This window comes from Arachis hypogaea, chromosome 3 (assembly GCF_003086295.3).
Source record: "Arachis hypogaea cultivar Tifrunner chromosome 3, arahy.Tifrunner.gnm2.J5K5, whole genome shotgun sequence".
In the NCBI taxonomy this organism is placed as follows: Eukaryota; Viridiplantae; Streptophyta; class Magnoliopsida; order Fabales; family Fabaceae; genus Arachis; species Arachis hypogaea.
The window spans coordinates 22762117-22776689 of NC_092038.1; the positions used below are offsets into that span (position 1 = coordinate 22762117).

General features: G+C 32.6%; 2 protein-coding genes across 4 annotated transcripts; one reads left to right on the top strand and one right to left on the bottom strand.

The window, feature by feature from the left end:
• The first annotated feature begins 248 nt into the window (after nt 1-248).
• Nucleotides 249-3559, top strand: LOC112789862 (cinnamoyl-CoA reductase CAD2-like). 3 transcript variants are annotated; one of them, XM_025831956.3, is made up of 6 exons: nt 249-902; nt 981-1150; nt 1233-1424; nt 1605-1773; nt 2136-2322; nt 3297-3559. In XM_025831956.3, exons 1-6 carry the CDS (start codon nt 782-784, stop codon nt 3439-3441), a joined length of 984 nt encoding a protein of 327 aa, XP_025687741.2. In that variant the 5' UTR covers nt 249-781; the 3' UTR covers nt 3442-3559. The 3 variants fall into 3 exon arrangements, 2 of the variants coding, with proteins under 2 accessions (XP_025687741.2, XP_072088681.1); XM_072232580.1 differs by lacking the exon at nt 2136-2322 and adding an exon at nt 2086-2135 and having other exon boundaries at nt 509-902; XR_011879626.1 differs by having other exon boundaries at nt 657-902; nt 2086-2322.
• Nucleotides 3560-7165: 3606 nt separating this feature from the next.
• LOC112789863 (ras-related protein RABA1f) lies at nt 7166-11523 on the bottom strand. The gene is made up of 2 exons (XM_025831957.3): nt 9747-11523; nt 7166-7840 (listed from the first exon to the last, which is right to left on the bottom strand). The coding sequence occupies exons 1-2, from the start codon at nt 9965-9967 to the stop codon at nt 7408-7410; spliced, it is 654 nt and encodes a 217-aa protein (XP_025687742.1). The 5' UTR covers nt 9968-11523; the 3' UTR covers nt 7166-7407.
• Nucleotides 11524-14573: the final 3050 nt, after the last annotated feature.

Sequence of the window (14573 nt, forward strand, 5' to 3'; positions counted from 1 at the left end):
GAAGATAGAAAGAAAGAATACTTTTAAGAAAAACGGTAAATTGGATATTTCACACGAGGCAAGTGTCATCTGTCATGTTAAAATTAGGAGTGTTATGTTGTCGGATATTAGAGAAGGTAGGTGTAATTTCCTCTAACATTTATGAATGACTGATTATCCCATTCCTATTTTTGAAAACCAAAGTATGTATGAATGATTTTACGTGAACTCACCCTTATTCATTGGACGTAAAACTGTGACAAGTGCTTAGGACTGTTAGTTTTATCTGCACTCATGAGGGACATGTAAGCGCATTCGTCATGTTGAGTTTGTGAACTTGTGTCTATATAAAGAACCCAAGTGTATTCGACTCGTCATCCAACACATATAACAAAACAGATCAAGAAAATCAAGACTCAAGTGTTAAATAATTGGTTTTCTGTTAATTCAATTTCTTGAGTCTGTGACATAGTGTTAGTTAGTACCTTAGGCTATAAATAGCTTACACTATGTAAATGAGAGTGTGTTACATACCATTTGAAATAGTTCTGTTTACTTCTATTGCAAGTCATTTGTTTTTCTCCTTCTGCATTCTTTCTTTCTCCTTCCATTGTGCTTCTGGTTCTTGGTTCAAAGAGAATAGGAATGGATTCTCTCCATTTTTGTTCCTTAATTATTTTATCAAGTGTGATTTTTCACCATATATTTTTTAAGCAGGACTAAGAAAAATACGGGAGGATCCATTCCCAAAGAGAACCGATAAGCATAGCAAGCAACAAAGTAGCGAAGAGAATATTGAAGAATGAGCAGCAGCGACAGCAGGATGGTGTGTGTCACCGGAGCTTCCGGTTACATCGCTTCATGGATCGTCAAGTTTCTTCTTAATGGCGGTTACACTGTCAGGGCCACTGTTCGTGACACAAGTCTGTTATTCTTACTCTACCATCACTTTTAATTTATTTATTTATCTCTTCAAATGTGTTGCCTTTAACAACTTGCAGATGATCCGAGAAAGGTAGAGCACTTAACTAAGCTTGAAGGCGCAAAGGAGAGATTACAGCTCTTCAAGGCGAATCTTCTAGAAGAAGGTTCGTTCAACTCTGCTGTTCAAGGCTGTGATGGTGTCTTTCATACAGCATCTCCCTTTTATCGTGATGTCAACGATCCACAGGTTTGTTTCGGTTATACATTTCATTTGTATCTTTTATTCTTATCTCCTCTTCATGACACTGCGTTTCTTTTTGTTTCTTCAGGTTGAGCTTTTGGATCCGGCAGTTAAAGGAACCCTCAATGTTCTTCAAGCATGTGTTAAATCGCAGTCGGTGAAGCGCGTAGTTTTAACTTCTTCAATGGCTGCTGTTACATTTAATGGAAGGCCTCTGACTCCTGAAGTAGTAGTTGATGAGACCTGGTTTTCCGATCCAGAACTCTGTAAGGAGTCGAAGGTATGTGCCCTGTCCCTAAAATTGTTATCATATTCGCCTAATTAGGTCAAATTAGTGGAAGTGGAATTAATTTTATGTGTTGTTGATTTGATTTTGATTCATATGAATAAGCTCAATCCCTTGTGAATTTGAGACTCTGGCACCACCAATTTTATTTCCCATTTTCCCTTTCTTTTTCAGTCATGGTACTGGTATGTGCTTTCAAAGACATTGGCTGAAGATGCTGCCTGGAAATTTGCGAAAGAAAACAACATCCAGTTGGTCACTATTAACCCAGCTATGGTGATTGGACCTCTTCTGCAACCAGTACTTAACACAAGTGCTGGTGGTGTTTTGAATTTAATTAATGGTAATTTTTAAAATTCTTTTTTGCCGCATGTGGAAATGAAAATTGAAATAGTAAATGAGGGTTATAAAAGTACAATATATAATGTGTGAATTTACTCGAAATATTTGTTGACTTTGTTGACAATATATTCTCTCTTATGATTATCTAATTGATCTAATTAGATGCATAGCAACCACAAGATGCAGAATAAGACAACAAAAATATTGAAAAAATAAGAGTATCCATATATTTGAGTTGTTTGTTTATTTAGTTATTTTATGAATATTAGTTGTCTCTGTGTGATCCAAATTTTTTGGGTTTTCCAATTGATAGGACCTCTCCACGTGCTTAATAGAAGAAAATCATTGACATCCTTGATGCAGGTGCACAAACATTTCCAAATGCTACTTTTGGATGGGTCAATGTGAAAGATGTTGCAAATGCTCATATCCAGGCTTATGAAATTCTTTCAGCTAGTGGAAGATATTGCATGGTAGAAAGAGTAGAACATTTCTCAGGGATTGTGAAACTTTTACGTGATTTATACCCAACATTACCCCTTCCAGAGAAGTAGGTTTCATTATTTGATTACCTTCAAGAATTCATACGAATCCCTATTTCCTGAATCAATTTCTTTTGATACTTTCATTATTTGATTAAAAACTCAATCTACTTAAAAGATTCATCATTGATTTAAATATAGTATTATTACTTTATTTATTGTCTATATAAAATGCAATTGGAAATGTCTAGAAAATTTGGTGCAGAAGTTTTACAACTAGACACCTAGTACAACTCGTAGTTCTTATAATGATAATTTAATTGAATTTCTCAGTCCAAACCAAGAGCTGTGTTCTGAAGGGCCTTTGTATTTCCAAATAAGGATTAATCTTGGAAATTAAAATATTGCTAGATTTAGGTTTTATGAAATTTGGATGTGAGAATGATGAAGTTAGTTGTCAAGCATGGGCATAAGAATACTTGTAATATTAGTAGGATACCTCATAAATTTCATTCTAATCTGATCTATCTATCTCTAAGTTTTTGTGATATGGTAATGCACATATACTTTTTAATTTACTTATAGCTGATTTTTTTTCTTCATCTAGGGCGTAGTACTTTTGTTTAATTCAATATTGCTTCAAAATTAAATTTACAATTTGTAGGTCAAGTGATTTATGATATTATTGTTAGCCATTCAGCATGCAGAGTCTCACTCTCAACAGTGGTGTTATAACTCCAATCTCTAAGCATTCAGTTATTTCCTTTTCTTAGCGTGTTCTTTATTATGCAAGCTGAAGGATCTGTATCTCAATTATTGTCTTCTTCCTTAAAGAAAACAGACCTTAGTAATTAGTTTATATTTAAAAGAATTTTCTAATTTATAGACTATTCATACAAAATTCCTTAAGTCATTACATATATGTTTTATATGATATTTTTTACCACTTTTATTGTTTCACATTTACAAAATTTAAACAATTCTAGTTTTTCTTGTGTTGATTTTTCTTATACCACTTTCACATTGTCATCATTGTTATTAGGTCCGCCGATGATAAGCCGTATGTGCCAACATATCAAGTTTCGAAAGAAAAGACAGAGAGCTTGGGACTTGAATTTATTCCTTTGGAAGTGAGCCTCAAGGAGACTGTGGAAAGTTTGAAGGAAAAGAAATTCACTAACTTTTAATTCATCATATATTAGTAGAGGAGAAAATGTTTAGTCGTGAACTTATTTTTTCTTGCTAATGCTACAGAATGAATGTACTGTTAAATAAAACTTGAAATAAAATCGATTATTGCGTGAATAGTAATTGTAGTGCAAAGTTGCAGTTGGAAAAAAAAAATTGGAATGAAGGTTTTTGAGTTTGGCACGATGATGATCACAATAACTCCCTTTGTATATAATAGAATTTTGTGTCTTTTTCAGAGTTGTGCTATATGTATAGCACGCTCTGCCGTCGTATTTGACACTGATCGAGCCTTGAGCAAAAAAATAAACATATTTATATAAATCAATATTAATTAAAAAAAATTCTCTTCGTGTGTTAATACTTAATACAAAACAATAACTATGATATTCAATTGGGCACGGTGACAGAATTGAAGAAGATTTTTGGGGATTTGTTTACAAATCTTAATTTATAAAATTAATAATTATTCCAAAGACTGGCTGAATTATCGGTCTCATGAACTTTAGAAAACTTTCTCTTTATCCGGTCTAAAATCAGATCGGGAGGACAATTTGTAAAATTCTTTCGATACTTAAGTTTGTATATGTTCAGTGTTTTTTTTTTAAGGATAATAGCTTACCTTTTCCTTAGTTTTTTGTCCCCACTTTATACCGATCACCATTGTTATGGTAATAACGGTTTTAGATTAGATTTATATTTAACCATTTCGTTCTTTCTTTATTTGGAGTGGAGAGAGGATACATGGATGAACACCAACTGCTTTCATGTTTTCAAACTGATAAGGAGATGATTTTCAGTGCAGCAAACAAAATATGATTTTGCTTTACAAGAGTAGAAGTGCATATGCTCTCTTATTGTATGAGTCTATTGTTATTTTACAATAAAATAATGAGTAAAACTTTAATTTAATCAGGTCTTTATTGTTTTAGATAACTGTGTTTAGCTGCACTCACAAATGTTTTCATCTAATTGTGTGCGTATATATATTACGTCTGCATTTGTAAATTTGGCATTTGGTCAGTGTTTATCATAAATCATTGTCATTTCATTCTCGGGTTTAGTTGCCAAACCTTATTGAATCATGACAATAGCCTAAAAGTTTTCCAATGTGAATCCGATGATAAACAATCATGGGCATTTTGTTCTTACTACAATTACTATGTAGGTAACTTGGTACTTTCAATGTCAATGCGCTACTTGATCTCCTTTTATATTGGTTTTTGGGACAATATAGATTAGGGTTGGCAATACATACCCTACCCGTGGGTATCCAACCCGACCTAACCCGTTTGGGTAGGGTAGAGACCGGGTCCGGATATACCACAACCTCCTTCATGTAATGATTTGAATTAAGTGAGCAACCACTAAACTAGTTAGTTAATTTAGGGCATTTGATATTTATAAAATTAACATAAAATAAAATTTGATATTTCTGTGGGTAGGGTAGAGTAGGATAGGGTTTAGAACTTTAAGGTGCAAATAAGGTTAGGTTTGAAAGATTCTCAACTCACGGTAGAATAAGATAAAGTTTTAATAAAATTTTCAACCCGCAGATAGGATTAGGGTAAGGTCCAAACCCTACACTACCCTACCCATTGCCAGTCCTAAATTGTAGATAGTGTTAGTGGGAATAGATTGGTTTGGTAAAGCACATCATCTCCTTATCAATATAAGCTACTTTTGAAAAGTAAAAGTTTTTATCAAACTAAATCATCTGCTTGAGCAATCAATTTAATAACTTTGGGTCAACATTTGCTCAATGAACTTTTAGTTTTCAGCATTGAATATTGATGGTTTCAGTGGCTAAGAGAAGGGGGGTTGAATCTTAGCCTCCTTTTTTCTTGCTAACACTTGCTGGACTTAGAGGAGATTTTTTTGTTTTTAGCTCGTCTCTAGCCACGAGACATTTTCATTTTGTCTCGTCACTTGGCATGAGACATTTTTTTATTTTTTATCTGAACAGTAGAAACAGAAGTGAAGTATGAGAGAGAGAAGATTACACCCAGATATATCCTGGTTCAGCTGCTAAGTACAGTGCAGCCTACATCCAGTCTCCATCACAACAATGATGGAATTTCACTATAATCATCCAGATTACAAGTTGTAAAGTGCTAACCCAACTTACAAGGGGATTCCCACAGAATCATGAAACACAACATAAATGAACAAAGGAACTCTAAGACATCTATGGTTTTTTCTTTTAATTTTGCACTCTCTGCCTTTTTTCGCTCTATGGCTTTTTCATACAAACCTCACTGTTTGCTTTTTTCCATGAGACTCAAGACATGACAAAATTAAACAGAAAAATACTAAACAGAATACATTGAAGGAGAAGAAAATCTATAAGCTTAGGTAGCTATGAGACTTCTGTGCCTTGCACTCTCACTTTCTTTCCTTTAATCAAACCATGACTGTTCACCATAGAGAAGTGAAGCTTTCACAGTTGAAACATAAAACCGAGCTTAGTTTCTTTTCCTTCAAAACAAATCGGTTCGGCCACAAAGAGAGCAGAGGAAACTTATGCAAAAACTAACATGCAAATATCTCTAGTCCTTTCTTGGTCATCACTCTTCATCAATCCGAGCACTCCATCCTTGGCTTCCTCTCCAAGATGGATTTCTGGCCCTTGATGCTTCATGATGATGATGGCTTCATCTGCTCCAATCTCTGCCTCTTCCATCACTTCGCCACTCTAGCTACTTCCTGTGGTGGTTGAGCAGAATCAGAGACAAGCCATGCCTCAAAGAATCTCTTCCTTGCTGGCCGAATCTTCTTCTTTCTTTTTGAGTATGAAGGATCCGAGATTACCTCACCAAATCTTACTACATTTGGTGATTATCTCAGCCACTGCATACTTTTGGTTTTCTTTTTCGTGCCATCATTAATTTGATGGTCTTGATGCATGCAGCTTCTTCTTTTTCTTTTTGGTAGCTCCATGTAGCTTCCATGGTTTTTCTGGTTAATGACTGAAGAAGAGAAAGAGATGGATGAGAGAGAGAAAAGAGAAATTATGAATAGTGGTTAATGAACCAAAAGATAAAGAATAAAAGTGAATTAATTTCCCTTTCTCTTTGCTGACAAGCGTGTAGCTTTGGTGCTTGCAATCAAATCAATTTGTCAATTTCTCTCTCATAGTTCCCATGCAATAAATGATAGTTAAGTATAATTTGAAATCCAACACATGTTTGAATTTTTGGATCCGTTGAAAGCAATCTTGCTTTCCTCTTCTTTGTTTTCGGATCATGCAAGAGGAACTAGTATCACATATAGAATTGGGCTTAGTTACAGCAATCATTTAATCTGGCCCATTTATAACATTTGCTTTCCTGGTGGATTTGGTTTCGGATCAAGCATAGGAAGCTTTCATCAAAATCAAATATGGGCTGAGTTGCAACAACATTGAGCTTGGCCCTTTAATACAACAATTTAGCCACATAATAGGAAACATATAACAAGGCTGATTGTTGGTTTTAATTTGGGCTAGCAACATTTTATTTTCCGGCCCAATTAAAAACCTGCATTACAAAATTAAAAATTTAAGTTAATAATTTTGTAATTAAATATTTTAATAATGTTTGTCCATCATCAAAATTAAATTAGAGTTTTCCAAACTCATCAAATATCATTTGGTCATTATAATTTTCTTCTATTTTTCGGTGGAAGGGAAATCTGAGCAAGTGATAAGTATTGTATCTTCAGGTCAATCTGAGAACTAGGATATTCAACAGAAACAGTAAAATTTGTATATATCTAAGGCAACATCATTCCTATAAATAAACAATGCTTATAGAGGAGGAAAAGAGGAGGGGGGGAGGGACTAGAAAAGATTACAAAAATGAAAAGCATAAGTATTAGAACATGTAGCATGGATCTCAATGTTGTCCTGCTGGGGATTAGTTGAATCCTGCACTGATAAATATGTGTTTTGCTGTCAAGATTCAAGAACTTCCTTCATTATCAAACTATGAAGAGCAGCATCCAGCCTTTTTAACAGCCGAGACATCATCCTTACCACCGACATTGATCGTTTGCCCCTTTGGCAAGGCAGTAGGGTCATCTCCAATCTCAAGAGTTTTCCGACTAACAACGCGATAGATCTGAGTGAGCACTTCTGTGAAAGCATTGTCAACATTCAAGGATTCGAGCGCAGACGTTTCCATGAAGAATGTGCTTTCTCTCTCGGCAAATGCCTTGGCGTCATCAGTGTTCACGGCACGCAGGTGCCGAAGATCCGCCTTGTTTCCTACAAGCATGATTACAATGTTGGCATCTGTGTGATCCCTAAGTTCCTTTAACCATCTTTCCACATTTTCAAAAGTCACGTGTCTGGTAACATCGTACACAAGCAATGCGCCAACAGCTCCTCGATAATATGCACTAGTGATTGCGCGATATCTATGGCAAAGAACAAGAATGAGACTAATGTATACGACATTATGCAATACATCAAACATACCAGATTTACTCAGAAAGGCAATCATGTCAGACATGAAAGGATTGCAACTTCAAAAGCAGGAACTAATTTGTATGCACAATCAGTGCAAGAAAATTTTACAAAGACATTCAATCTCGTATTATTGCGTCAGTTAAAGTGTTTGATTCAACCATCTATTAACTTGAAAGCCTTACAATCACGTGCAGTATATAAAGCTCTTATAGTATCAATGCATAGCAGTCAGACTCAGACTTGCTCTAGTTAAAAGTACCCAAACTAGCTCCCTGTTCCCACTCTCAATGAAGTTGTTGTTCATGCATGTGTCTTCCATTCACGTTGGTAGATGAAATAAACCAAAATATCACATTAAAATTAAATCCTGAAATTGAAATGGTCATCCTAATCCTACAATAACTTGTTTCTGATTCAATCATTTGCCTCATTACATTCAAAATAATTCTCTACACCTGAGCAATATAAAAGCAAGCCAAATATTTCTGGAACAACAAACTATCACCCCGGAAAAATAAAAGTAGAAGAAAGAAGTCACTTTCAAAAGATTAAAAGTTTTGCAAAAGTCAACATACATAGAAGAAACAGGCAGTGATCATACTCGTTATACATTATTTCACAAGAACAAATATCCTACACTTTGCCCCATTATTCACAAATAGTCTTTACAGAACCATTTCAGCTTCCAAGGCTAGAAAAAGGGAAGAAATTAACATTGGCATTTAACAGGAACATTCTTCAATGTTCAATCCACTGGCCATCTCACAAGTTCATCAATTTGATGAAATTAACAAACCTTCTTTTCATTATTCATGCCTCCATCAAGGTATCAAATAGCAAAATCACCGTTGCACTAACCATCCCATCCCAAGAAAAAAAGAAAGAAAGAAAAAGTGGTAGATAATCCCCACGCTATATGACAAAGTTTAGCTAGTTTCAGCAGTGGTAATTCTACTAGGTCAGGTATGCCTCTATTCTTACATATCATCTACCACAGTGGATCTCACATCGAGAGTGAAAATTGAACTTGCATCTTTGTAGGGTATGAGGTAGTTCCATATCAACTGGCATATACACAACCCTATCTACCCATTCTTTTATTTAGTGCTTGGCTTAAGAGACACAACAAGAATACAGGATTGGAACACAATTCTTTTATTTGTCCCTATGTATTGCCGGCTGATTTTTGGTGTGCACATAACATTTTTGTTCAACCATTAATATCAAATAAGATATGAAGACATTAATCTTTTTCTTTTCCCATTTTAATCTCTGTCTCCACTATATCAGTCTCTTTGTCTGTGTTCCTACATTATCCAAACACTACATCAAGGAAACCACTGAAAAAAAAAAAAGATTGATTTTGCAGCATCCTCATCATACAAATAAAAAATACTGGACAGCCAAATTAGATACAAAGGCTTTTTTTTTTTTTCGTGTCCACATTCTCTACGGTACCTTATTCTCTGTCCCTACACTATTCAAACACTGTCTTAAGGAAGGTAATATATATATATATATATATATATATATATATATATATACACACACACACACACAGTTACACACAAAACGCACATGCACAAAAACATTGATTGGTGTTCCAGCGTCCTGATCAAACAAATCCAAAGAAAGAACCACACAATAGACCAATCCAACCAAGGCAGAGAAAATCGAAGTGAAAACATGAAATCGTAACAAAATTCAAAACGTAAATTCGTCTGACTTAGTATCGGTGAACTCATTTAAAATTGAGATTCTAGCTATTACGAATCCAACACAAAAATGGAAGCAATTAGCACTAAAAAAGGAGCATCTAGAATGAGATCAGAAGAAAAAAGAGTGAGGAATGACCTTTCTTGTCCAGCAGTGTCCCAAATTTGGGCCTTAACGATCTTATCATCGACGTGGATGCTGCGAGTGGCGAATTCAACGCCAATGGTGGATTTGGATTCCAAGCTGAATTCATTTTTTGTGAATCGAGACAAAAGGTTCGACTTTCCGACGCCGGAGTCTCCGATCAGCACCACCTTGAACAAGTAATCGTAATCATCGTCCGCTCTGTATGCTCCCATTTTTCTAGTTTCTATTTTCTGATTGGAGGAGGTGGAGAAGGGCGTGTTTTGTTCTGTCTAGATCCGAATACAACAGAAATTGGGGGTTTTGTTTGAATATGAATTGGTTTTAAGGATTTGAATTTGGAAACTGCGTTTAATGGCTGCAACTTTCGGCATTGGAAGAAGAGAGACGAGTTGTTGCAGAAAGGAGGGAGAAGCATTCAAAGCTCAAAGTCTCTTATTCTATTCTCTTTTTTATTTTATTTTTTTGTTAACTGAATTGTTTATAGTAACTACTTTACTACACTTTTGGCTTTTAAATACATAAATTTAGTTAAATGATCATATAAAAATTCTTCGTATCGAAATTAAACTTTTTAGATAATTGTCTATTTTTTTTATGTTTTATCTGTTTATAAATAATTGACTATTTGAAATTTTAGACATTTATAAAACATCTTATTTTAATTACACTCTTAGTTAATAATATGATAGAAAAAGTGAAAAGAGATATTTATAGGATAGTGAAAGAGAGATAATAAGTGAAGAAAATAGTTAAAAAGTCGAAAATTATTAGAGTATGACGAGTTAGAGTATCAATCTACTATTTTTTATTTAATTGTTTATAAAATTAATATTTTAAAGAAAATTAAAGCTTAATCTAATTCGGATATTTTTTATCTTCATTTTAATTTTATAAATTTTTATTCATTTCTATTTTTATATAAATTTCTTTCATTCTTTTAAAATTCATAGGTATTTTTTAAATATTTAAATAAGCAAATGTGACAAGAAAAAAAAAAGTTAGAATGCACCAATCTCCATTTCTCTTATTTCTTTTTTTAAAAAAAAAACACAAACACCGATCCCTTTATATAGTAGTATAAAATGATAGATTATTCAAATAAATAAAAGAAAAGCCTTCATTATCTTTTGGAGGAGCAAGGGGAAAAAGACAACGTATAATTGTTCTATTCCATGCATGTTTTAGTTTGTTTATTAATTGGTGAAGTTATTTTAAACCATGACCATAACCCTAATACATATATAAATGTCTATAATTTCATCAACAAATTACAAGGCTAACTCACCCAAGGAAAAGAAAAATAAATAAATAAAGCTGGAAGGTGAGAAGTGGAGAAAGAAAATTACCATACCTTGTGATATAATCAATATAATATAACTGCACCTCCCTTCATTGGGTAGTTGGCTGGAATAAAAATTCTATTATTCAATTATGATTTATCACGAGGGTTTAGTTTCTCTCTAGACGGCAAAGATGCTCAAGTCATTGATCCCAATGATGTGAACTTGGAAACCACTTGCAATTTAGATTACTACTCAACATCACTTGTTCTAAGTAGTTAAGTCTATTTGCACAAGGTCCCCCCATCAACTATTTGGCTATTTGAACAAACATCTGATTGGATGAGAGCAACCTCGGTGTATGAGTTTAATTCTTATCAAAAGGAAAGCTTATAGGCTTTGAGATGCCATCCGATAGGATGAGAGATTTACTATGATAATTTATATTCCAAGTTGTATTTCCAATCTACGTCAACATGATTTGATTCCTGGTTAAACAAAATAATAATTTGAATAGCAAGAACGATTAAAATAATTTGAACTTATTGTGAAATGTTTACCACATTATTATACTTACATGACCGAGGAGTTTAGCTCTCATCCATATTAAATTCCGACAGTAGAAATACATGGGCATTGCATTAATCCTAGGAGAAGGGGCAGCGTGACGAATGACACTCACGCACGACGGCACGACTACATTAAAAAGTAATATATCAATATTTAAGAAATTTTCGTAAAATATTTTAATACTTAACAAATTTTAATCGTTAAATTAATTTTTAAAATTTTATTTTATTAGAAAAATCAATTATCACATATATTCGTCTATGTAAAAAAAACTTAATCTAAAAACTTAGAAAATTTTGACAACTGTTATATCTTTATAAAATAATGACAAATTAATTTATCTAATTTTATACTAAAATTTAACAAAAAAATTTGATTTGTATAACGAAATAAAAAAATTAAAAACTAATTCAACGATTAAAATTTGTTAAAAATTAAAATATTCAACTAAAAATTTCTTAAAATTTGATTTACAGTATTACTAAATAAAAAAAAATAGAGCCTGTAGCGACCCTCAGTTTTAAAAATATAAATATAAATAAGTTATAATTTATTTTATAAATTAAAGTTTTCTATTTTTAAAAATTATTTTATTATCAATAATTGAACTAATTTTATAACTATTTGAATTCAATCAAATACATATTCTTTTATATATATATATATATATATATATATATATATATATATATATATTATGATGAAATATTTTACATAATTAAAATTATAATTTTATTAACTTATAAGTAATGAAACTTATATGTATATTTTAATTTGAGTAATTGATATTTTAATTTAAAAATAGAAATTAGTTAATAATATTATTATCGAGTTCGATATCCGCCGATATGAGTAAATATCAGTACTCTTTACTGAACTTAACTTTACTAATGCTTCACCAAATACCTTTCACCTTTAAGTTACTAATGTCATTTAAATTAGTAACTCATATATTATTAACTTTATATATAAATTATTATTATTATCATTATTATTATAATTATTATTATTATTATAACTATTTGACTTCCCTATTTCCGATTACCTAGTCTACGCTTTCGTTTTTATATATATACATTATTATTATTCACTAAAGTTCGTTCTTGTATTATTATTATTATTATTATTATTATTATTATTATTATTATTATTATTATTATTATTATTATTATTATTATTATTATTCACTATTTAACCTAATACTTTAATCATTATATATATATCCACTAAAGATTATCATTATCGTTATGTATATATATATACATATAATATTAGGTTTTGTAATATAAAATTATGTTATTATAATTCATTCTTTCTTCTAGTATAAGTATAATCTATTATTATAATTCCCTTTCATAAAGTGCATTTATATAATAAAAAAAGATAAGGCGATTTGCTTTTATATATATATATATATATATATATATATAATACCGTAAGAAAAAAAAAGAGAGAGAGAATAACATAACGAAGGAAAAAAAAAGAATGTAAATTCTTTCGAATTTTCGGCTTTGATTTCTTGTAATCCGTAACTCTAATAAAAAATCTAATTCGGTAAAAGTATTTGTATCCTCCTCATGTACACGTTGGCACCACTTTTAATCGGTAGAAGTTGTCGGTGACGTAGCTCCTTTATCTTTTGGGTTTGGCCAACGGGAATTTTAGGAGGTACAGACGATTCTGGACGTTTTCTTCTTCGATAGCTCTGTCAGAAAGTTTCTCCGGAGCTTTGAATATTTTGATTCCGTACGAAGGTATGATTTTGGTTTCTCGTAGTTAATGTTTAATGTCACGTGAAAACTTAGGCTAGAAGACCTTAAGATAGGAATGAACTGAATGTATAATTGATGAATTGTGTATATGAAATAAAATCTGTGGTATAGTTGTTGTTAATAATTTGCTGTTGAAGTTGGTTAGTTTTGGAAAAAGATTTAGTATTGGTATTTGTTTGATTTTGAAATAGTTTGTTACTGGAAATGATTTGAATGATTGAGAGATGTTTAGTTTGGTAGTTGGGATCCTTGAAGGGTGGCAGAAATTCGAGTTTTAGAGGAGATACTGCCAAAATTTCTATAAGAATTGGAGTTTTGATTTGAAGTGTTATTTTAAAAAAGAAAGGGATTATTATGTGGCTCGTGTATTTGAGACTATTTGTTGACCCTCTGTCGCAAGATGTGACCGAGTACTTTAACTCCCCGGATTCCTCCATGTGCGTATATATATATATATATATATATATATATATATATATATATTGAATATTATAATTGAGCTTAGAGTTTAACTCCATGGAATACTATATTATTGAGTTTGGAGTGTAACTCCATGAAATATTATTGAGTTTGGAGTGTGACTCCATGGAATATTATATTTGAGCTTGGAGTTTGACTCCATGCAATATTATTGAGCTTGGGGATGCGCGCACAGAGGGACTGTTCAATGGTTAACTACCAGGGCTTGTCGGGTTGGCTGTATAACCGACAGATGAGACTCATCAGCCATAGGACAGGCATGCATCATATGCATTTGTTTGCTTTGCTTGAGTGTGTGTTGTTTTAGTTTGCTTAACTGCTAAATTCTGCTTATCTGCTACTTGTTCTACTTGCTGTACTTGAATTGTATATGTATGTTTTCTGAGAAACTCCTTTTGGCGGAGGTGTAAAGAGGGTTCTCCTACGGGTGATTCAGAGGATTAGAAGTGACAGAAAGTAGAATGTTAGGTTAAATTTAGATTCAGAACTTGAATACTTTAGATAACTTACCTAATTCTGGTTTAGTTGAATCCTTAAGATGAAGTCTGAGTGTCGAAGTTCTAGGAATGTTTCTGGCTTTCCCGAGACCTTTTATATTAACTATGCAAGCACCTTTACCATACTGAGAACCTCCGATTCTCATCCCGTACTATGTTGTTGTTTTTCAGATGCAGGTCGAGAGACACCTCGTTGAGCGTCTGAATATCCTCCTTACA